The sequence below is a fragment of the Natrix helvetica genome, assembly GCF_964273705.1.
Source record: "Natrix helvetica genome assembly, chromosome: 6".
Taxonomy (NCBI): domain Eukaryota; kingdom Metazoa; phylum Chordata; class Lepidosauria; order Squamata; family Natricidae; genus Natrix; species Natrix helvetica.
The window spans coordinates 3641271-3664412 of record NC_138553.1 but is presented as its reverse complement, the minus strand read 5'-3'; the positions used below and the strand labels follow the sequence as shown (position 1 = coordinate 3664412).

Below are 23142 nucleotides of genomic sequence, written 5' to 3'. Positions count from 1 at the left end.
AGCATCCCTGATTACGATGTTTTTATATGTTTCTACGTGGATCATTGGCTATAATGATAATAAAGGAAGTTCTTATTACATTCCGGTTCTTTAATGCAGTTAAATGAAACAGGCAGATCTCCTTATTTTATGGCTCTGCTTTTACGAGGCTTCGCGCTCAGGAACAAGAAGCAGATGTCTAGATGTCAATGGGTGGGTTTATCTGTGAAACAGCTTTCACGAGGGAGTGAACGTTGTCACCTCCGTACCAACCTCAGCGTTGAGATCAATGCCTTCCATTTTAAAGTCACCAGGGAGGAATGTTCCGAAAACTGTCAGGCTCCAAAAATCAAGAAAGACATGTTGTCATCCTTCCAAGAAGGTATCTCTCTTGTCCTTCACCTTAAGATGGAATCTTGCCAAACTAAAGCATGCTAACACTGCCATTAAGTATAGATGGGCAGTCCATAGACTTGCAACCATTCGTTTGGTGACTGTTCAAAGTCACAATGGCCATGAAAACAGTGCCTTACGACTGTTTTCTTCACTCTGACGACCGTTGCAGCATCCCCGTGGTCGTGTGATCCAAAATTTGGACACTTGGCAATAAACATTTACGATGGTTGAAGTCCTGGGGTCACCTGATTATCTCCTTTTGCGACCTTCCGACAAGCAAAGTCAACGGGGAAGCCAGAGTTCACTTAACCACCATGTTTACTGACATAACGACTGCAATGACTCGCTTAACAAGTGTGACAAAAAAGGTTGTAAAATGGGGCAACCCCCACATAACTATCTCACTTAGCAATGGGAATTTGGGGCTCTACTTCGGTTGTAAGTCAAGGGCTCCTTGTATTCTGGGAACTGTTAGGGAGGTGTCGTCCTCACGCTCTCTCTCTCACACGAACTATCTGAGCTGTGTTGTCTCTTGCTCCTCTGGAATGCAGCCCCTCCCTGCTGGGAATCCAGGCCACATTCCATCACATACATATTGTATGCATCAGAAGAAACTCATTGTCTTGTAGAAAACCCACTGACCCGTGAATTACACTGAGTGGGCTTGATTGAACCACGTGACAGCCTCTTTTTGTTCCTATTGCGTTATGGACGCAACGTGCAGTCACGGTTTCAGACAATGTCAGTACGCTGCACTGTGGAAAAAGCATCTTCCCTCCACCACTACCACCCAAAAAAAATCATATCTGGTGAAATGCGCATTCTGTTAAATATTCACAAGAATCAGGAGTAACATTTACCAACTGTCGAAAGAATCTCGCAATGCCAAATGCGCAGCAGTCGTGGATAACACAACAAATAAGCCCATCCAAGTAATTTAGAAATTCCAAGTTTATATAGTTGCATCCCCAAAGCAAAGAAAATGACTAGTATTGCTCAAGAAACAGAGACTAATGTCGTACATATTGCAAAGTATTTTGGAAATAATTTCTGTGCATCACTGCTCAAAATAAAAAGAGAGAAGGGAAGCAAATTCTCCCATACAGGGGTGTGGTTCGCAGAGGTTCACCATGGTTTTGCACATGTGAGTGGGTACGTGCAGACGTTCGTGTCCTGCACCTTCCATGCCTGTGCATGGCCTTCCGCACCTCGCACACCTTCCATGCATGCACACGGCTTTCTGTGCATGTGTTTTGCTTTGTGCGGGGTCGAAAATGAGGTTACACAGGACCAGGGGTGGGTTCCTGCCAGTTCTAACATCTTCTATAGAAGAGGTTCCACAAATCCACAGTGCCATTTAGAACCGGTTCCAACTCCCTCCCCCCGCCCGTCCGCACATCATCAAGATGAAGAGCAAGAGGAGGAATTCTGGGAGTTGAAGTCCACAAGTCTTAAAGCTGTCAACTTTGAACACCCCTGGGGGTTTTTTTTCTAAAGGGGTAGGGGTGCAAGGGTCTTGTAACTTGACAGCTTTAAGACTTGCGTGCTTCAATGCCAGAGTTCCTGAGCCAACATGACTGGAGGAGGAATTCTGGGAGTTGAAGTCCACAAGTCTTAAAGCTGTCAACTTTGAACACCCCTGGGTTTTTTTTTCTAAAGGGTCTTGTTACTTGACAGCTTTAAGATTTGCGTGCTTCAAATGCCAGAGTTTCTGAGCCAACATTTTGGTTGCTAAGCAAGAGCATTGTTAAGTGAGTTTCACCACATTTTAGAAGTTGGGCACGCCCACCCAGTCACATGGCTGGCAAGCCACTCCCACCCGGTCACATGGCCAGCAAGCCACTCCCACAAAGCAGGCCACAGCTACAGAAGAGGTTCTAAAAATGTTGAAACCCACCACTGCACAGGACCCACAGGTCACCACTACCGGTTCGCCCCAACCAGTCCAAACTGGCTGAATACTACCCTCTGCTCCCGTAACATGTCTAGTGGGCAACACAAGTGGACTGGCTTCTTCTGAGGGCAATTTCTGAACTAAATCATGAAGAAATAGACTATTAAGAATCAGGTATTCAGTACAGTACGGCGCCAAAGAAAACACTGAAAAATTGATAACTAGCCCAAGTAAATTTACTCAAAGAAGCTAATTCTCTCAAAGAAATCCGGACGTGCACGGAGCACAAAGGCTCGTCTTTCTTTTCAAGTCCGGAATAGCGAAGCGACACAAACGACAACCATCACATAATGTGTTTTCGATTCATGTGACAACCTGGAAGAAACTGCCTGCTTTTTTTTTAATCACCGCTCATAAATAAAGCAGGTAATTCAAATTTCTTTTACCCAAGATGTTTTAAAGAGGCAGGAAGGTTAAGCTGGCAAAACCTATTCTGAACGAACCCGTTATTCCTTTCTAATAAGGTTTGCAAATCTATTAATTGGTCGTATTTTCGAGAATTTGTCCAGCTGTGGATATCAGGCAGGTTGTTCTGCAGCTTGTCAAAAGGCCCATGGGCCGGGTACAGCCCGCATGGTGCATAGATCTGGCCCGCCGGGCCGCCTTGGAAACAAGTGAAGGATCGGCCTGCGGTGCATCCGCCAGCAAAAATGGAGGGCCACTGGCAGAGCGCCCCCAACACAAGGGATGCCCCCCCCCCATGCTCAAAGATTCCAGCCAAATGTTTAAAGATTCCATCCGTTGGTTCCTATTTGTGCTGACAAATAAATAAAGGGAGACTAGTATAGATCTATTTCAAGCTATTTAGCTCTCATCAGCTAGCCATACCCTTCACTGGGATTTGAACCTGGGCTGTTTTTACATGTTAGGCAGTTGTATTAACCTCTAAGCCACAAGCTCTCCTCCCTTATCAGTTGAGCCAAGGAAATGAGTAAGTGTTAGGTCAAAGCACCTGGTATGCCAATATGGGAGTATGGGAGGTATGCTCCCTCCCATATTTGGGCATACCAGGTGCTTTGACATTACATACATACATATGACAGAAACACTATATGCAACACGCCGCCATTCATTTCCATCATGTTTTTGTGTCTCACACACACTACTGAGAGATAACAGGCCTTTTTAAAGAGCAAAATACACTAAGAACATCAGTATGGGATATAAATCCAACTGCAAAGACATTATAAATAAATAACGCCTCGTATCACGCCTTGGCAAACCTAGGAAAGAGCATTTATTTATGATACCCTTAAACTGCCCCAATCAGGAAGACTCTGGGTGGTATACAAAAACAGACACAGCTAATAAAACGACAAAATAAGAACAATAAATCATCGCTGAGATGCCGCCAATACTAAAACAGCGGGGGGAGGGGGTGTCTCCAATCATCACTTTGAGCCAAAGCTTTGCCGAAATAAAGTGATTTTGAGGGGCTTCTAGAATACCAGGAATATTATCTAGCAAGTATTATCTAGGCCAGAACACAACCGAGTAGTCAGAGGAAGAGACCCGAACTCATTGGTAGCCTCATGCTGCAACGAAGGACGTGCATTCAATTTTGCAGGCTACTAAGATTGTTGGACGAGCAGGAACAAAAACAACCAGATTTAGCACCAGTTTATCAAGCAGTTGGGAGGCGAGGGCTCGGCAGCACAAACAAACAACAGCCAACAACTTACCGTATTTTTCCATGTATAAGATGCTACTTTTTCTTTAAAATAATTATTTGAAAATGGAGGGGTGTCTTATACACAGGAGGCCAGAGGGAGAAGGCCGCACATGCCAGAGGAGCCTCTACCTTATATGCAGCTCTATCATTCCTCTCTATTGCAGTTGTTTCCTGTATCACATTGCCACTCTAGGTTTCATCTCTATTGTTCCTGGGATCCATTTCCTGTTCTTGTTCTATTAACTCACCCAAACAAGAAGGCTTCTGCACAAGGTGCTTACTACAAGAAACTACATGAAACATGGGGGTGTCTTATTCATGGGGGTGTCTTATAGACAGAAAAATATAGTAATAGCCAGCCATTAAGACCCCAATTAATATCTTAAAAGCCACATACAACAGGCACCATATCAACACAATGTCACACACACAATAGCACAAAGAACACCTGCTACTAGAGAGAAGTTCACTGAAAATGGACTCCACTCCAAAAGCTCGAAAGACAATATCTTTGATCCCGTTGACCGACCCAGATTGGATCCTGCGACATTATCCTGGGACACACATTTTGGCCTTCGTTCGTGAATATTATCTAAAACAGGGGTCTCCAACCTTGGCCACTTTACGACATGTGGACGTTAATACCCAGAATTCTTCAGCCACCCATGCTGGCTGAGGAAATCTAGGAATTGAAGTCCACATGTCATAAAGTGGCCAAGGTTGGAGACCCCTGATCTGTTGTGGCCGCCAGAGGCCAGCAGAGCTGGCAGCAGATCCAGACAGGGAGGAAGACCACAAGTGGACGATGAATGCCCCCTCCCACAGGAAATAAAAGAGGAGCGAAAGGGGAGTGGAGTTTGCAGGAGACCATTAGTTCGCTTCATTGGTTCGTGACCCTCCGAGACTCCTTGCCAAGTTTTGCAGATCTCAGCCTTGCAGCTCTCCAAGCCAGATAAGGTCTGTGACTGTAAATCCTCCCTTGAAAGACTTTGCTGGATGTGAATGAGCAGAGTTCATACTCGATTAATAAAAGGAGTGCCTCTGCCAGCGAAAACAAAACTCCGGAGGGCTGCAGACAGCCTTCCCGAGTTCCAGTTTCGCTGGCACAGGGTTGCAGGATGTCATCGCAGCAGGAAACGGAGCTCGGGAGCCCGTTTTCACTGGTAGAACGCTTGGGCCGCCAAAGGAGCCCCTGACATGAGTGGCATCGAGCTGGCCATGTCCTCCTCCAGCCCCCCGAGGTCAAACACAATTCTGATGCGGCCCTCAATGAAATCGATTTTGACACCCCTGGTTTTTAAACCTTCACGGAGTCTGTGAACCACCGCTTGAGAACCACTGGTCTGGAATATTAAAAAAGAGGGAATATTTCAGGAGCAGTGTCTTCCACAAAACGGGAATCCCTGCCCCCCAAAACACCCCACCGCCTTCTAGCCCCTGCCTCTCTGACCCACCTAAAGGGAAGGTACATATATATTTTTAATTGCTTTTAATTTGGACCAGATGGGCTTGTACAAAGTCTGTCTCCTGCCTTCCTGAGAGAGAAAACAGATATGCACAGCAGAAATCAGTGCCAATGGGCATTGATTGATTGCATTTCTATCCTGCCACAATTAAAAAAAAAAAACCTTGGCAGCTTAAGTGGAATAAATAATACGATTTAAAACTTGTACGGTGCCAGCTGAAAAGCGGCTGGTTCATAAATAAGAACATTAAAACAATCTTGAAAGAAAAAGAATGTTCCTAGTTCAGAACAATTAACAGGGTTGGACTAGAACTCACTGTCTCCTGGTGATTGGCCCAAAGTCACCCAGTCGGCTTTTATACCTAAAGTGGGATTAGAACTCACTGTCTCCTGGGGGTTTGGCTCAAAGTTACCCAGCCGGTTTACAAGCCTAAAGTGGGACTAGAACTCACCATCTCCTGGTGATTGGCCCAAAGTCTCCCAGCCATCTTTCATGGCTAAGGCAGGACTTGAACTCACGATCATCTACTTTCGAACCTGGTGTGTTAACCACTAGACCAGGGATGGCGAACCTTTTTTGGCTCGCGTGCCAAAAGTGGGGGGGGAGTGCAGGAGGGGTCGTGTGTGGCCGTGCCACACCCATAATGCTTATCTACCATCATGGCAATAGACCATGCAAATATATTTACACCACCTATTTATCCCCCAAATCATCAGTTTTGGAACCATCTACTTGTATTTTTATGCCGTCTGTCCTGGAATTGTCACAGCCTGTTAGCGGAGACAAAAGGCAGCACCAAAAGCCAGATAACCCCAAATTAGTTTAGTCCAGTTCAGACTCATCATTTTTAAATCATCGGGATTTGAAAATACACAGGGAAAAGAGGAAAATCAAGTTACCCAGCTCTCTTTTCATCCCGACCTCGTAAATCAGCAATCTCTGACTGAAGCGGCAAGGTATCCGACCGACTCTTAAAATATTGTGTATACATTGCCAGTCGGTGATTCCAATATGGCCAGCCAGCTATTTTTCTTTTCCTTCTGATCACCCGCTATAAATCACATAAGTCAAAAGATGATGAGAGCAAAGGGGATGCATTTAACCCAGATTCAATCTCTTCTTTTAAACTGCAACTCTCCGCTCAAACGTATTGGAAAGCATCTTTAAGCTTGACAGCGATTTTACTAAGAAAGGGGTGTTATATTATCCCCCCCCTTCTCTTCCTGGTATAAAAGGAATAAAACCACAGCTATATAATCCGTCTCAGCGTGCGTGCGTGCGTGTGTGTGTGTGTGTGTGTGTGTGTGTTTTAAAATAAAAGCATAAGAAAAAAACTTTTGAGGCTTTCTAGTAAGTCGTAAAGGCGCAACAGCTTCTGAATGTCACCTTAAGTACTTTGGCAAAGTAGAAGAGCTAACAACTCAGCAAAGGAGAGAAATTAAATTGCTAACATTCGACATTCAAAAAAAAAGGAGGGGGAAACACAGCACCCAACATCGTCGTGTCTGCTAGTGGCATTTTACAGCCGTAATGTGAAGTTGTTCGAGAGTGCACTCGGAGCAAAATAAAAAAAGAGATTTGATGCACAAGGTTTTTGACACGGAGAACAGACACCGACCCGCGGGAGAAAAGAATGAAGGGGGGGACGGGGACTGTAAACCTTTTCCTCCAGGTAAAAAGTTTTGCTCCGATTTCAAAGATTAGGTGGGGGTTAAGAATAAGTGTTGGGGTCCCCCAGTGGAGTTGGCAGCAGATTCGGACAGTGAGGAGGTTGGGGAGGAACCTGGGCCAGTCCTGGAGTCTGGGGAAGGCTCGGATGAGGGCTCTGCGTCGGAGGCAGAGAGGGGGCCAGGGCCGTCTGACAGTTATCAGCTGCCTTCAGAGTCAGACATCAGTGAGGCAGAAGAACAGCTGGAACCTGTTCCCAGTGTGCGCATGGGCAGAGTGGCTAGACAAAGGGAACAGCTAAAGAACAGGGGTCAATTTGGGAGTGAGGCCACAGGGGGACGATGAGTGGCCCCTCCCAGAGGCAATAAAAGAGGAGCGAAAGTGAGTGGAGTTTGCAGGAGACCATTAGTTCGCTTCATTGGTTCGTGACTCTCCGAGACTCCTGGCCAAGTTCTGCAGATATCGGCCTGGCAGCTCTCCAAGCCAGATAAGGTCTGTGACCGTAAATCCTCCTTTGAAAGACTTTGCTTGAGGTGAAGGAGCAGAATTCATAGTCAATTAATAAAAGGGGTTTTTTTGTCGGGACCAGGAGTTCGCTTCAGGCTCTTAGGAAGCCTCAGTTAGGGTTAGAGTTAGGTGACATTTTTCTCCCTGTCAAAGAGCGTGACATACAGACCGTGGAAGCCGAGACAGAGTCACGGGCCACATCCTGCCCGCTATAACATGCAACCATTAGAAGAGGGCCAGACGATCCAGGGTCACCAGCTGTGGAATGTGACCCTCCTTTCCCCCCCCCCCCGGCAGAGGATTCATTCGATCGGGGGATGGGGGAAGCGTAAATGATGTGAACCAAGGGGGATTACAAGGACACAAATGCTTTCTCTATGCAGGGCGGCCAACTTGTCGTCACGCTTGGCCGATAAATATTCTCCAGCCTGAAAACTGGGGGGGGGGGGGAGAGAGCCACCCTTGCTACCTCAACGATGCTGTGAGGGGTGAGAGGAGAAGCAAGAAATGTGGGCTCCGGGGAGGAGGAGCCAACGTCGCAACGATACAGACGTGCGGTCTTGATGCTCCGAGACCGCAGCCGATACTTTTGCCGCTGGGTGCTCCAATCGGACCTAAACCGTCCCGCAGAGACGGTGAACAGGAAGAATACATCCCTGCTGATCTCAGGGACATCGATCCAAGAGAAGTTCTTCAAGCTGGCGACAAAAAATCCAGCCATTAGGCTGATGAAGTCGGGGCGGCTCCAAAACGGAAGGATACGGAAAGAGAAAGTGTTTCCAGCTGGTGAGGAATTTTTACCGTTTTAAAAGAGACTACCTATAAAAAACTTAAGATTAATTTAAATTGGAGAACAGAAGAAATAAGCAGTGAAATTAAGTTTGGAATGGTTTGGGATAGTGGGTTATCTTACTTTTTAAATGCTATGTTCACGGATGGAATTTATGCAAGCTTTTTAAAATGAATGAATTAAGTTTTCTTCTATTTTCTTTGCTTTTATTACTCTTTGTAACCTATGGACTAAAATTCTCCTGTTTCATTACTGTGGGTGTTCTTCTAACTCATTCATAATCAGACCTTTTTATTAACTTGAAATACAAAAAACATACAAAAAGAAACAAAGAAAATTGCAACAATAGGCTGGAGGTTTGTGTATTGGAAACGAAACACTCTTACTTTTCTCACTGATTATCCTGGCTTGGCGCTCCAAGGTCTCACTGCTTGTTTATAGAGAGTGATAAGAAGAAAAGCATACAGATGTCCCTTTGAAGAAAGAGAGAAGAGAAGGGGGAGAGGGAAAGAAAAAGAGAGGAGAGAGAGGGGGAAAGGGAGAGAGAGAGGGAGAGAGAGAGAGAGAGGGAGAGAGAGAGAGAGAAGAGGAGGGAAAGGGAGAGGGAGAGAAAAAGAGAGAAGAGGAGAGGGGGGAGAGAAAAAGAAAGAAGTGAGCGAGGGAGTGGGGGAGAAGGAGAGAGAGTGGGGTGAGAAAAAGAGAGGAGAGGGAGAGAAAAAGAAAAGAGAGAAGGCGAAAAGGGAAAGTGGGGTTAGAAAAAAAGAGAAGGACAGAGAGAAAGTGAAAAAGAGAGACAGAAAGGGACAGATAGAGACAGAGACAGACTGACAAACAGACAGACACACACACATACAGACACACACACACACTATAATTCCAAATTTTATGGATACCACCCACAGAAACTTTTGCTGAAACGCACATACCCAGCAAACAGGGAGGAAAAGCTCTCAAAAAAGAAGAAAAAAAAGGGAAGAGCGACTGAATCATCTACTGTGAAAAAGAGAATTAGATCCATGCAAAGCCTTTATAAAATGGCTGTCAAGAAAAAGAGAGAGAAAAAAACCTCTGGTTAAATTCTGCAAAGTGCAAACTGCAGATAATCCCTGCAAATCTATTTTCCATGTCTGGGGGTTTCTCCTCCTTCTCCCCCTCTCCTTTTCTCTCTTACACAGTACAAAAGAGTTCGCTTTGAAAGCCGTCTTTCGGAATCAAGCTGTTTAAACCCAAAAGCCTGTGTAAATTTCTCTACTCGCTGAACGTTATTATAAGGATGCCAACGCTCGGCAGGGTACAGCTCTGCCAAGTCTCAATTCCTTCACCCAAAATATCACCGCATAAAACACGTCTGATACCGAACAAAGAGGGATCTTTGTGCAAATATTGATTTCTCCGCTGAATTACAGCCTCCTTATGGAGAGCTTCGAAATATCTCGTAGGGCCTGAATAATTACAGTCCAACCACAGGCTACAAGTCCTATGTTTTTAGAATAGAATCACAGAGTGGGAAGGGACCTTGGAGGTCTTCTAGTCCAACCCCCTGCCCAGGCAGGAAACCCTATACCGTTTCAGACAATTGCCCAATCTCTTCTTGAAAACCTCCGGTGTTGGAGCATTCACAACTTCTGGGGGCAAGTTGTTCGAATGATTAATGTGTCATGCTGTAGTTGTGAACTATGTTTCTTTAAAACATGGGTGCCCAACATTGAGGACTTGTGGGCTTCAACTCCCAGAATCCCCCAGCCAGTCATGCAGGCTGGGGAATTCTGGGAGTTGAAGCCCACAAGTCTTCAAGTTGAAGTCTTCAAATTGAGTTCACAAGTCTTCAAATTGGCTGGGGAATTCAAACATGGCTGGCTATGGAATTCTGGGAGTTGAAGTCCACAAGTCTTCAAGTTGAAGACTTCAAATTGAGTTCACAAGTCTTCAAATTGGCTGGGGAATTCAAACATGGCTGGCTGGGGAACTCTGGGAGTTGAAGTCCACAAGTCTTCAAGTTGGATGGGGAATTCTTGGAGTTGAGGTTCACCGGTCTTCAAGATGGCTGGTGAATTAAAACATGGCTGGCTAGGGAATACTGGAGTTGAAGTCCATAAATCTTCAAGTTGAAGTCTACAACTTGAAGTCCACAAGTCTTCAAGTTGGCTGGGGAATTCTGGGGGTTGAAGTTCACCAGTCTTCAAATTGGCTGGGGAATTCAAACATGGCTGGCTAGGGAATTCTGGGAGTTGAAGTCCATAAGTCTTCAAGTTGAGGTCTTCAAGTTGAAGTCCACAAATCTTCAAGTTGGCTGGGGAAATCTGGGAGTTGAAGTCCACAAGTCTTCAAGTTGAGGTCTTCAAGTTGAAGTCCACAAATCTTCAAATTGACTGGGGAATTCAGACACGGCTGGCTGGGGAAGTCTGGGAGTTGAAGTCCACGTGTCTTCAAGTGTGAAGTTTTCAGATTTAGTTCACCAATCTTCAAATTGGCTGGGAAATTCAAACATGGCTGCCTGGAGAATTCTGGGTGTTGAACTCCACAAGTCTTCAGGTTGGTTGGGGAATTCAAACATGGCCTCTTCTTCTTCGTGGGCCATATCTGTCATCAGATGTTGGCGATCATGTCGGCAATCCTATATTTATCAATAGCCTCATGAAAAAGTGCTACTGAGTTTTGTCCAAACCTCAAACATGGCTGGGCAGGGAATTCTGGGACATCTGGGTTATATATCCCTAAGAGAATGGATCCTAACAGGTGTGAATTCCATGGGGTCCTTGGGTGCTCTCTGAGCTTGCAGACGTTTCATGACCCAACTAGGTAACATCATCAGTGCTATGATGAGTATGGGTATGAATGCGAGTTCACAATAGGAATAGTAATCCTGGTAGTACATCAGGAGAAGGAGAAGATTAAGAAGCCCACTCAATTCATAGTTTCATACGATGGAGATTCGCCATGTGCATTAAATAGAATCAAACCTGAACAAGGCAAGTCACCGCTAACAGGCACCGCTTAATATTATTGGTACAGGAGGAATAATCAAAGTGCATAATAAATTGTTCCATTTTAAACTGCTAACATTAATTACATTAACACGAACACAGAAAAGAGTAAGCACATTTCCTCGTAAGAACCAAAAATCAATTAAGGCCAGCCATAATATTTCAAAGAGCTGTAATTTCAGCATAACACATAAATTTGTTTTACTCCTCAAAGAGGCATATTTTAGTCTGGTAAAGGGCTTTTGGTTGTGTTTATGTTCAATTTGGTATGACATTAGCTTAATTTAGATGGAAATCCTATAAACACATTTCTGGGTGTACATCCCTCTGAAGTCTATTGGGATGGCTTGTTTAAACCTCTGTGGTTAATTCCATCGTAATGCAGTGTTAAAAGAGAGAGAGAGTGAGAGAGAGAAGCAGCATTCACAGGCGACTCAAAGCAACGTCAATTACAAGGTTCTTTAATAAATGCAAAATAAAGAGCTTGCAAAATGCGTCTCGATGAAAGTCAAATAACAATGTCTTATCGATTTTAAGGTGGCAAAAAAATGTTTCAGAAATCCACAATACTGTACAGGCATGTTAAAAAATGGACTTCACTAGTTCTCAGGTGAGCGCAGAGAATTTTACCGATTCGACGTAATTTGACATGGAGTTACATCAGTAAAATTCTGACAGAGTTGGAAGGGACCTTGGAAGTCTACACCAATTCAGACAGAATAGACTGGACTGGACTGGACTGGACTGGACTAGACTAGACTAAACTAGACTACTAGAGTAGACTGGGATAGGGATAGGGATAGCTGGATAGGGATAGGGATAGGGATAGGGATAGGGATAGGGATAAGGATAGGAATAGGAATAGGAACAGAAGAGAACAGAATAACAGAATTGGAAGGGACCTAGGAGGTCTTCTAGTCCAACCCCCTGCTTAGTCAGGAAACCCTACACCACTTCAGACAGAATAGAATAGACTGGACTGGACTGGACTAGACTAGATTAGACTAGGGATAGGGATAGGAACAGAACAGAAGAGAACAGAAGGGACCTTGGAGGTCTTCTAGTCCAACCCCCTGCTCCTGCAGGAGACCCTATACCACTTCAGACAGAATAGAATAGAATAGAATAGAATAGAATAGAATGGAATGGAATGGAATGGACTAGACTAGACTAGGAATAGGACTAGACTGGAATAGGATTAGGAAAAGAATAGAATATAGAACAGAATAGAATAGAATAACAGAGTTGGAAGGTCTTCTATCCAACACCCTGCTTGGGCAGGAAACCCTACACCACATCAGATAGAATAGAATAGAATAGAATAGAATAGAATAGAATAGAATAGAATAGAATAGAATAGAATAGAATAGAATAGAATAGAATAGAATAGAATTTGAACAGAAGAGAACAGAATTATTTATTGGCCAAGTGTGATTAGACACACAAGGAATTTGTCTCCGGTACATAAGGTCTCAGTGTAGATACAACAATGTGTACACTACACAACAGTAGTGATAGATCATTATCATAGTCATTAATACAAATACATTCATCACAAACATTACATGCAACACTTAGTGACAGTCATGGATACTAAATAAGCAAATTATTAAATAATTTGTTTAAATGTAATAAAAGAACTTTGAAAACAAAGGACAGAGAGACATGCTGGATGGCACTGTCAGGATTTATAAAAATTGTTTTCAGCTAACTTTCATACTTAGCAGCCAGCTTTAAAAAAAAATGAAATAAAGCTCATTTTTCGAAAGGAAATAGTAGCAAAATCCCTCCAAAATGGAGTGCACCAGCTGGGCTCCCCAATTCCCAATCATTTCCATTCATTTGCTTTTCTAGTTTATTGGCACCGAGCTTATTTCAACCCTGGAATCCAAAAGCCACAGATTTCCCCACAAAACTCTGAAAATAAATGAATAAACTTACCTTTTCTGAGCATCAGCCTCTCGCCTAGCTTGTTCGAAGGCCAATTCTTCGGCTATTCTTTTTTTTAGTTCTTCTTCATTGACTGGAATTAAGAAAGGGGGGGGGGGAAACAAAATAAACACATGTTGCATGTAACCAACTCAAGGAACCGTTCTTATATTCATCAATTTCATTTTTGGTTCGTGCATCTTGCGGGTGATGAGAAGGAAGGAAGGAAGGAAGGAAGGAAGGAAGGAAGGAAGGAAGGAAGGAAGGAAGGAAGGAAGGAAGGAAGGGGGAAGGAAAATGAAGGAAGGAAATGAGGGAAAGAAGTGAGACAGAAGGAAGAAAAAAAGAAAGAAAGAAAGAAAGAAAGAAAGAAAGAAAGAAAGAAAGAAAGAAAGAAAGAAAGAAAGAAAGAAAAAGGGAGGGAGGGAGGGAAAAGGAAGGAAGTGAGGGAAAGAAGTGAGAGGGAAGGAAGGAGAAAGAAAGAGAGAGGGGGGAGAGAAAGAAAGAGGGAGGGAGGGAGTGAAGGAAAAGGAAGGAAGGAAATTAAGGAAAGAAGTGAGAGAGAGGAAAAGAAGTGAGAGGGAAGGAAGGAAGGAAGGAAGGAAGGAAGGGGTGGGAGGGAGGGAGGGAGGGAGGGAGGGAGGGAGGGAGAAAGAAAGAAAGAAAGAAAGAAAGAAAGAAAGAAAGAAAGAAAGAAAGAAAGAAAGAAAGCTTTGCTGTGGGTTGGGTCCCCAGTAAACTGAATCAGGTCCCCGATTGCTATCGTGGACATGAACTCCAAAGCTATCTCGAAATCCACCACTTTGAGAGACACCCTTGTTCCCATATTTCAGCATTGGGACGCCACTTAAAAACCTGATCTAGTGCAATAACGTAGGAGGAGGAGTGGCAGAAGCTGTGGGTGGAGTTAAAAGAGGGATCAGTCTAGCATCCCTATGTAGCCACAAGAGAACTAAGTCCAACCTCCCTTGACTTCCTTTAGCCTTTACTCTAACCCAGGGGTGTCGAAACTTGGGAACTTTTAAGACTTGTGGACTTCAACTCCCAGAATTCCCCAGCCAGCCATGCTGGCTGGGGAATTCTGGGAGTTGAAGTCCACAAGTCTTAAAGTTCCCAAGTTTGGACACCCCTGCTCTAACCCTACCGTAGTTAGTTGAGAAGATTCCTACGCAAGGCCTTTTAGCAGTAAACAGGTTTATTGGGACTTTCATAAGTGGACCTGATTTTTCACATCTGACAATAACTGAAAAGTGTTATGGTAAAGAAAGTTTCTGTATAGACCTAGTCAAATTCTGACTTAAAACATGGGGTAGAAGTCCACTGAGGTGTCCTCTGAGTGCAATCAATCAATGAGAGCTTTCTTCCATCAGATCTTTGCTGAGATTTCGCACCTCTCTGGTCCAGTATTAGAGGGGCTGCCCCAAAGAAGGGGGGGGGCAATTTATTTTCCAAAGCAGAAGCAGGTAGGAAACAATGGATGGAAACTCATCAAGGAGAGACGCAACCTGGAATTAAGGAGAAACTTCCTATCACCCCAGTGGAACAATTTGCCTCCAGAAGCTGTTGAATGCTCCAACACTGGAAGTTTTTAAGAAGAGAATGGACAGCCACTTGTCTGAAATGATATAGGATTTCCTGCTTGAGCAGGGGGGTTGGACTAGAAGACCTCCAAGGTCCTTTCCAACTCTGCTATTCTGTTAATAATTTAATTTAATTTAATTTAATTGATTTCTAGACCGCCCCCTCTCCCCGAAATAAGTTATCTCTGATGGATGCTTGAATCGGTCTTCTTTGACCACTGCAAAAGTTGAATTGGATAACCCAATGGTTGCAGGAACTGGGTATGTGTAGTCTAACGACAAGGACTAGGGGTGATGTCATAGAAGTCTTCCAATATTTGAGGGGCTGCCCCAAAGAAGAGGGGGTCAGCCTATTCTACAAAGCCCCAGAGGGAAGGACAAAAAGCAACGGATGGAAACTAATCAAGGAGAGAAGCAACCTGGAATTAAGAAGAAGCTTCCAAACTTTGAGAACAGTTAATCAACTTGCCTCCAGAAATTGTGAGTGCTCCAACACTGGAGGTTTTAAAGAAGACTCTGGACAACCAATTGTCCACCATGGTTTCCTGCCTGAGCTTGAGGCTGGACTAGAAGACCTCCAAGGTCCCTTCCAGCTCTATTCTGTTTTGTTTTGTTTTTTGAAAAAGTTTTATTGGTTTTTACAATTTTTTTAAAGGAAAAGGGGTAAAAAAAGGTATAAAAATTTTTTGACAGCTACATCATGCGGGAGGAGGTAATCCCCCCAAATCTCGCAACTTTTACAAAGAAAAATAGGAAAACATCAACATTTGAATAAACATTGGCAGTTTTTGATTTTACATTAGATCATCAGTATGTTCAATCATTTTTTGTATCACTTCCAAAAATTACATTATAACAACAGTTGCAATGTTTCAACTCATTTTTGTGACCTGAGTCTTCTCAATGTTGGATCCTCCCCCCTGTCTTCTGGCAGAGCCTCGGCCCCTCCCTCCTTCATATCTTGTGTACTGTCCCCTGTTTCGTCTAGGAGGGCATTGTGTTTTTTAATGAAAGCATCCGCCTCCACAACTATATTAATTCTAATTCTGCTGCCCTCTCAGAAAATCGGCATACCTTCTGGCAATAACCATCTAAACCAGACTCCTTTATTATATAATTTCTTTGCTAAAGAGGAATATTTCTTCCTCTTATCTCTTACTTTCTTCGGAATCTGTTTAAGAATGGTTATTTCTTTGTCTTTATATTTTAGTGGTCCCACCCTTTGAGCTCCTAAGACCTCATCTCTTGTGGTCTTTCTAAGAAATTTAACATGGACTTCCCTTGGAACATTGTGTGTTCTAGCGTATGCTGAGTTGATCCTATAAATCAGGTCAATATCCCACCACAGCTGTTGTTTATCTCTTTTAATGTATTCTGCTAAGATTGTAGTCATAATCTCCTTAAGATCTTCATTCTCCGTTTCTGGCAAGTTTTGAAATCTAAGGAAAAAAGACATCCTTTCAAATTCCATCTTTATTAAATGATTTTCAAATTCTATATTCTCCTTCTGAATTGTCTTAACCTCCTCCCTCATCCCAACCGGGCCCTCCTCCAGTACACCTATTCTCTGTTTATTTTGTATAGCTTGTTGTTGCGTTTCTCTGAGCTGGTCGTTTAGATCTGTCAGTTGTTTTTTCAATTCATCCTGTCCCTTTAAAAGAGTTTGAAGCATTTGGTGAACAGATAAATCCTTTGGACTCTCTTCGGGAGCGTTAGGTTGTAAAAATGACACCAATTGTGTCTGTTGGTTGATCGGGCTGGACGTAGAGAATGTCAGGGCCGAGGATGCCTTACCAGGCGATAATTTTTTAGGGCCCATTATGAAACTCAGAGAAAGAGTCTGTGCAAAGAAATGGCGTCTGTGGAAAAGCACAACCTTCCAGCTCTATTCTGATTGGTCTATAAAATCTCCCCAAGCAGCCCTCTGGGAAGACAGCAAAATGATCTGCCCTGCAATTGAGTGTTAGATTAATTTTACCTCTGGGGAGATATTTTAACTATTTCGAGACTCGGTTCTGGCACCTAACCACAGGTGTGCAATGCCTAACAATTAAGATGCCTGCCAGTCTATGCATCGGGTTTTTTTTATGGGGCCTTTGTGTAAGGAATGGATGGGGGGGGGGAAGGCTAATGGCCCATCGACACAACCTCTGAAGCACAATAAATACAACCTGACTATAAAGACACGGCACATTTGACCTTAGCAACTGATTGGGTTGCATATTGATCAGCCCGATCCTAATAGGGAATAAAAGTGAGGATGTAGATTGTTAAATAGAAATTCTATTACTCTAGATATATCGGATCGTTGTCCCCGAACGAGACAGCCAGGAAAACTAAGTAAGGCCTTAATCTTAGGGGGGGGGAAAAACCCCAAGGATGAGATAGAACTCCAGCAATTATATTTATCAGACCCAGTTCTTGCAAAAAAAAACAAAACCACCCACAAATCATTTGACTCAAATTGATGGGCTGAGGCTCTAAGCAGGCAATTCCTATTTAGCGTCATTTACAAATAAACCTTTAGGAAGTCAAACGAAGCACAATTCTTCCAGGTCTGGCTGAGGTCACCCGGATGCCGTGCGTGATGAGCAGAAAACCTGATTTTTTTTCTAATGAAGGATTCTGAGACGATACTAGACAAGACGGGTTTGTGACAGGAGAGGCGAAACCGTTGTAAAAGAACATCTCCGTGTTGGACTAGTGTGCAGAATAATGCCGACGTGAATTAAATGCCCATTGGCTTAGATCAGTGTTGGCTAACCTTTTTCTAAAGCCGTTTTCGCCCGCCTCAAGCTTCAGGAAAGACTTCGGAGCCTGGGAATTTTTGGTTGACCTGTTGGACCTGTTTCTTGCCCTCTCTAGGCTCCGGAGGCTTTCCTGAAGCCTGGGGAGGGTGAAAACAGCCTCCTCTGGCTCTCCGGAAGGCCACAAATCAGCTGGCCAGAGGGGCCATGTGTGCCAGAGCTGAAGGCTGCCAACGGCTGCCATGCCAGCAGATATGGCTCCGCGTGCCACCTGACATCAAGGGTTTAGATGATCTTCACTAGGAACCGCAGACCGGACAACAATAAGAACCAAAAATATCCTACAATATCTCCAATGGAACAGAATGACATAAGGGACCTTGGAGAATAAAATAGGAGTGTTATATAAGGATCTGTATTCAGATACTGATCTCTACATCAACTAACCACTGAAGGACAGAACGTTTAGGGGAGGGAGGGGGGGAATAATGTACTGGACAGGTGTATGCCCACAGGTGACAACCAGCCATGATGTGATCTACGGATTGAACGTCCCCCAAAGGTGCTTTTTCAAGAGGCGACTGGACTTCCTTTGTTTTTCTTTGAAGACGTTTTGCGTCTCATCCCAGAAGCTTCTTCAGCTCTGATCAAATGGTGGGGAAGGGAAGGATTGAGACTCCTTGCAGACAGCTGGTCCTTTGCATCCTTTCAGAGGGTCGTTGAGGCCACTTGGAGGTTGACCTGTGTCCTCAGGGTCACACCTGAGCCGTGCAAATGGTTCCTGTGGTCTGCAATTTTTCCCCTGGAAATCCATCCCTATTCCCACGCCATTCCAAGGGTGTCCATCCCAAATTGTCTAGCTAAACGTCTGTAGAGATTCTCAGTCATCCATGGTTGTCCCAAAAATGCTTTTTTCAGGCGGCAACTGGACTTTTCTGGTTTTTCTTTGAAGACCTTTCACTTCTCATCTAAGAAGCTTCTTCAGCTCTGACTGAATGGTGGGGAATGGAAGGATTGAGACTCCTTGCAGACAGCTGGCCATTTGCATCCTTTTAGAGGGTCGTTGAGGCCACTTGGAGGTTTACCTGTGTCCTCAGGGTCACACCTGAGCGGTGCAAATGGGTGTGGAGTCTTCTTGGAACTGTTGAAAGGACTGCGTTGTAAGCTGGAAATAGATGGTATCCCTCCTCCTCTTTTGGCACAGGGGCTATTCAATTTTTATACAGATGGCCTCTTTGACCCTTCTTTCAAACCAGTGGTCACCTCTGTCCAAAACGTGGACTTTGTTGTCTTCCAAAGAGTGGCCTTTTTTCTTTCCAATGCAGATTTTGAAAGACTGCTGAATCGTACCTTGATGGCTTTGAAAGGACCATGTTGTAAACTGGAGGTAGATGTTAGAGACAGCTGCTTCTTACAACAAATCTTTCTGGACTTTGTAGTAACAGTCTTTTTTTTTTTAGACTTTCCAAAAAGTACATCCACTCCAGAATTCTCAATTCAGAATTACAGAGCAAAGCGTTCAAACCGAGCAACATGACTAACTAAACATATTCAAGAGAAGTTGGTTGGAATAATACGTTCTGCCCCAGTTCGGTTTTAAGAGAGGAGGCAAATTTACTGTTAACAGTGCTGGTTAATTTGCTCATTTAAATGACGGGCAAAAGGGACGGGGGGATTCTGATTTAACACAAGTGGAGAGCTTTATTGCAGTCTAAAGTCATTTGGGTAAGAAAAGCTCATTAAAAATACTAGAGCTACTACAGACCCCGAATCGTTTATCACCTCTAGGGCATCATAAGTCTTCGGGACTGTGAACAAAAAAAAAAGGGGGGGGGGGAGAGAAAGGAAGAGATGTGTTTTTTTAAAAAAACACCTCCAAACCAGAAATTCCTTCAGATAAAGTAATTTTTGTCCTGGGGTAAAAAAGGCAGAGCGGGAACCTAAATGAACTTTTGGTGTGTGTATGTGAGAGAGAGAGAGAGAGACAGACAGACAGACAGAATTTTCATTGCCCAACGAGGGAACATCTTCAGTGCTAGAAGTTTCCTGTTTAACAACACTCACCAAGACTGACAGGGCAAGCCACAGTATATAAACAGTGAGCAAACCCCACTCCCTTCTAGCACTGATGATGTTCCCTAGTTGGACAACGAAACGTCTGCAAGAAAACAACCAAACTCCAAAAGCACCACAGACCACAGTCCTCCTCCTCCTCCTCCTTCTTACTACTCATCCACTCCCCAAACCCCACTCCGGGGTCACATGATTCCCCTTTTGCGACCGTCTGACTATTGGGAAATAGTGATTCACTTAACAACCGTGTTACTCACTCAACAACCGCAATGATTCACTTAACAAATGTAGCCAAGAAAAGTCGTAACATGGGTGGGTGGGGGGGAATCTCACTTAACACATTTCTCCCTTCGCAACGTAAGTTTTGGGCTCAATTGTGGCCGTACGTTGAGGACTTCTTGCACCGATTCTCCCATCTGCACTAACTGAGCTTTAGAAAAACGATAGTTAATCCAAATTTGTGAAATATATCACACTGTGTGTGTGTGTGTGTGTGTGTGTACACACCTTCAGCTCATCATAACAGGGCAGCAAGTATGAAGCATTCAGCAATTTACAGGAGGGAAAAAAACCCAAGAAAACACTGTCTCGTCGCTACATTAAAATTGTTATTTAAATCAGGGATCTTTATTTCTAGACGAGAAATCCACTTGCTTAATTAACAAAGACACAATCTTTGCAGCAGATTTCCCTGGGCTGCAAGATTAACAAGATCTTTCCTTGGTCCTCGCCGGAAAAATTGAAATAAAACTTGGGTTTTTTTTTTAAAGAGCCAGACAGTTTCCGTCTTTCTCAGAAGAAAGGCGGGGGGGGGGGGGGGAAGAGAGGAATCCCTCCGTAGCGTTCGGAAAAACCTAACAGTTTTTTGTATACAGAGATAAAAACCATCCGCCGGGAAAGCAGGCTTGAGGCACTGTGGAGAGTGACCTTGTTACACGCTTTCTGGATTTCTGAATTTTCGAGCAACGGGTCAGCCCGCTCGAGGATGGCTGTCAGAAATATTGCTCCTAACACCGATTCTGTTCAAAGCCAGGGAAAAAAAGATTATAGATATATATATATTTCTTCACATTCATGCAAGCGGCATTGTGAGTTTGGGGGGGGGGGGAATAAAGAGAACTGAAATAATATTTGCACAGGGCTTAGGACCGTGATGGCGAATCTATGGCATGCGTGCACAAAGTGGCACACGGAGCCATGTTGCCTGGCACGGGTGGCGTCGCCCGTTCCTCTTCCGGGCTTCTGGTGCACATGCGCGTGCGAGGATCAGCTGACCTTCGTGCGTGCCACAGTGCCAGAGAGCAGAAGAGCTGGTCTTCCATTTTCCGTGCAAGCATGCCCCTGGGCAGCTCCTCTTCCGGGTGGCGGCCCAGACGAGCGTACGCTCTTCCCCTTTTCGGCACTCGTTGCTGAGCAGGTTCACCATCACTGGCTTAAAAGGAAGCGAAGAAATCTCTAAATTGTAAGAAGCCTCCAAAGCACCTAATTTCTGGAGGGACAACTCGGTTGTGTAGGTTGTGTACACATACACACACAGACACACACGCACACACACTCCTTCCCTGAGGCTGGGTGTCCCAGTAATAGTCCTGTGTTGGGCAGTAATGGTTCTACGAGCGCTCCTCCTGTTATGGCCATAATGGAGCCCTCCCATCACAGTTGTAATTTGTAACGGTCATAAATCAGATCACCCAAGCGACCGATTCAATTTTACGGCTTTTGATATTGGAGTTCTGGTGAAGGTCTTGAAAAAGACGTTCAGATGTCACGATGTGTCTATGCCTACGAATATCGGAGCTGTGCAAACCATGGTTATCATGGTATAAAAAAAGACTCTGGAAAGAGGGCAGAGAAGAGCAAGAAAGAGGATTAGGGGACTAGAGACTAAAACCATATGAGGAACGGTTGCAGGAACTGGGTATGTCTAGCTTAAGAGAAAGAAGGACTAGGGGAGACATGATAGCAGTCTTCCAATATCTCAGGGGTTGCCACAAAGAAGAGGGAGTCCAGCTATTCTCCAAAGCACCTGAGGGTAGAACAAGAAGCAAAGGGTGGAAACTAATCAAGGAGAGAAGCAACTTAGAAGGAGAAATTTCCTGACAGTGAGAACAATTAACCAGTGGAACAGAAAATGCCTCCAGAAGTTGTGAATGCCCCAACACTGGAAGTCTTTAAGAAGATGTTGGATAGCCATTTGTCTGAAACGGTATAGGGTTTCCTGCCTAGGCAGGGGGTTGGACTAGAAGACCTCCAAGGTCCCTTCCAACTCTGTTATTCTGTAATCTGTATGGTATTATAGTAGACTAGTATGGCTAGTCTAGTGAAGAGAAGGACCAGGGGAGACAGGAATAGCATCTTCCAATATTTGAGGGGCTGCCACAGAGAGGAGGGGGGTCAAGCTATTTTCCAAAGCATCCGAAGGCCAGACAAGGAACAATGGATGGAAACAAGGAGACTTTCATCCTGGAAATAAGGAGGAATTTTCTGACAGGGAGAACCATCAACCCATGGAACAGAAGTTGCCTTCAGAAGTTGTGGGAACTTCATCATTGGAGGCTTTCAAGAAGAGACTGGACTGCCATCTGTCAGAAATAGTGTAGGTAGGGTCCTCCTCCTCTTCCTCCTTCTCCTCCTCTTTTGCAAACCCTACTCGCTGCTAGCACTGACGTTACCTAGTTGGGTCATGAAACGCCTGCAAGAAAACCACGCTCAGAGAGCACCAAGGACCCCACAGTCCTCCTCCTCCTCCTCTTTTTTGCAAACCCCACTCCCTGCTAGCGCTGATAATGTTGCCTCGTTGGGTCATGAGACGTCTGCAAGAAAACCACCAAGCTTAGAGAGCACCAAGCAACCCGCAGTCTTCCTCCTCCTCCTTCTTCTTTTTGCAAACCCCACTCCCCGCCAGCACTGACGACGCTACCTAGGTGGGTCACCAAACGTCTGCAGGAAAATAGCCAAGCTCAGAGAGCACCAAGGACTCCCTCAAAACCACCCACCCAACCAACTCCCCTTTAACACTGCTGCCATTAGAAAGAGAACCTCGTCGTGGAAGGACCATCCGATGAGCAGCGAGCAAAGTCCTTCTGCATGATTAAACCAGCTAAAGACTTGAGCGCACGGTGGGAGAGCTGACTCCCAAAGATTTCCGCACCATCTTTTAACGTTCCCTTCCCAGCCATTGGCACAGAGTTGGGTTTTTTTCTCCTCCTCCTCCTCCTCCTCCTCATCTCGAGAGAGCAATTCCCTCCAGTGTAGATATAAACTTACGCCTCATTGTGCATTTGTGTTGCCTTTTAGCACAACAATAGGCTGCAGCATCAGAATTTTAAAATGTCCCATATTAAATAAGGACACAGCAACGGCCCCGAGGAGCTGACAGCGATGCTTTAACGGAGTG

At 44.5% G+C, this 23142-nt stretch overlaps 1 protein-coding gene across 2 annotated transcripts in view; it reads right to left on the bottom strand.

Annotated features, from left to right (window-relative positions):
• CHCHD3 (coiled-coil-helix-coiled-coil-helix domain containing 3) overlaps positions 1 to 23142 on the bottom strand; it is a 184996-nt gene that overhangs the window by 136884 nt on the left and 24970 nt on the right. For both annotated transcript variants that reach the window (XM_081957632.1, XM_081957633.1), the window contains exon 3: positions 13358 to 13439. In XM_081957632.1, coding sequence (XP_081813758.1) covers positions 13358 to 13439 — 82 coding nt within the window. The remainder of the gene's footprint in view (positions 1 to 13357; positions 13440 to 23142) is intronic.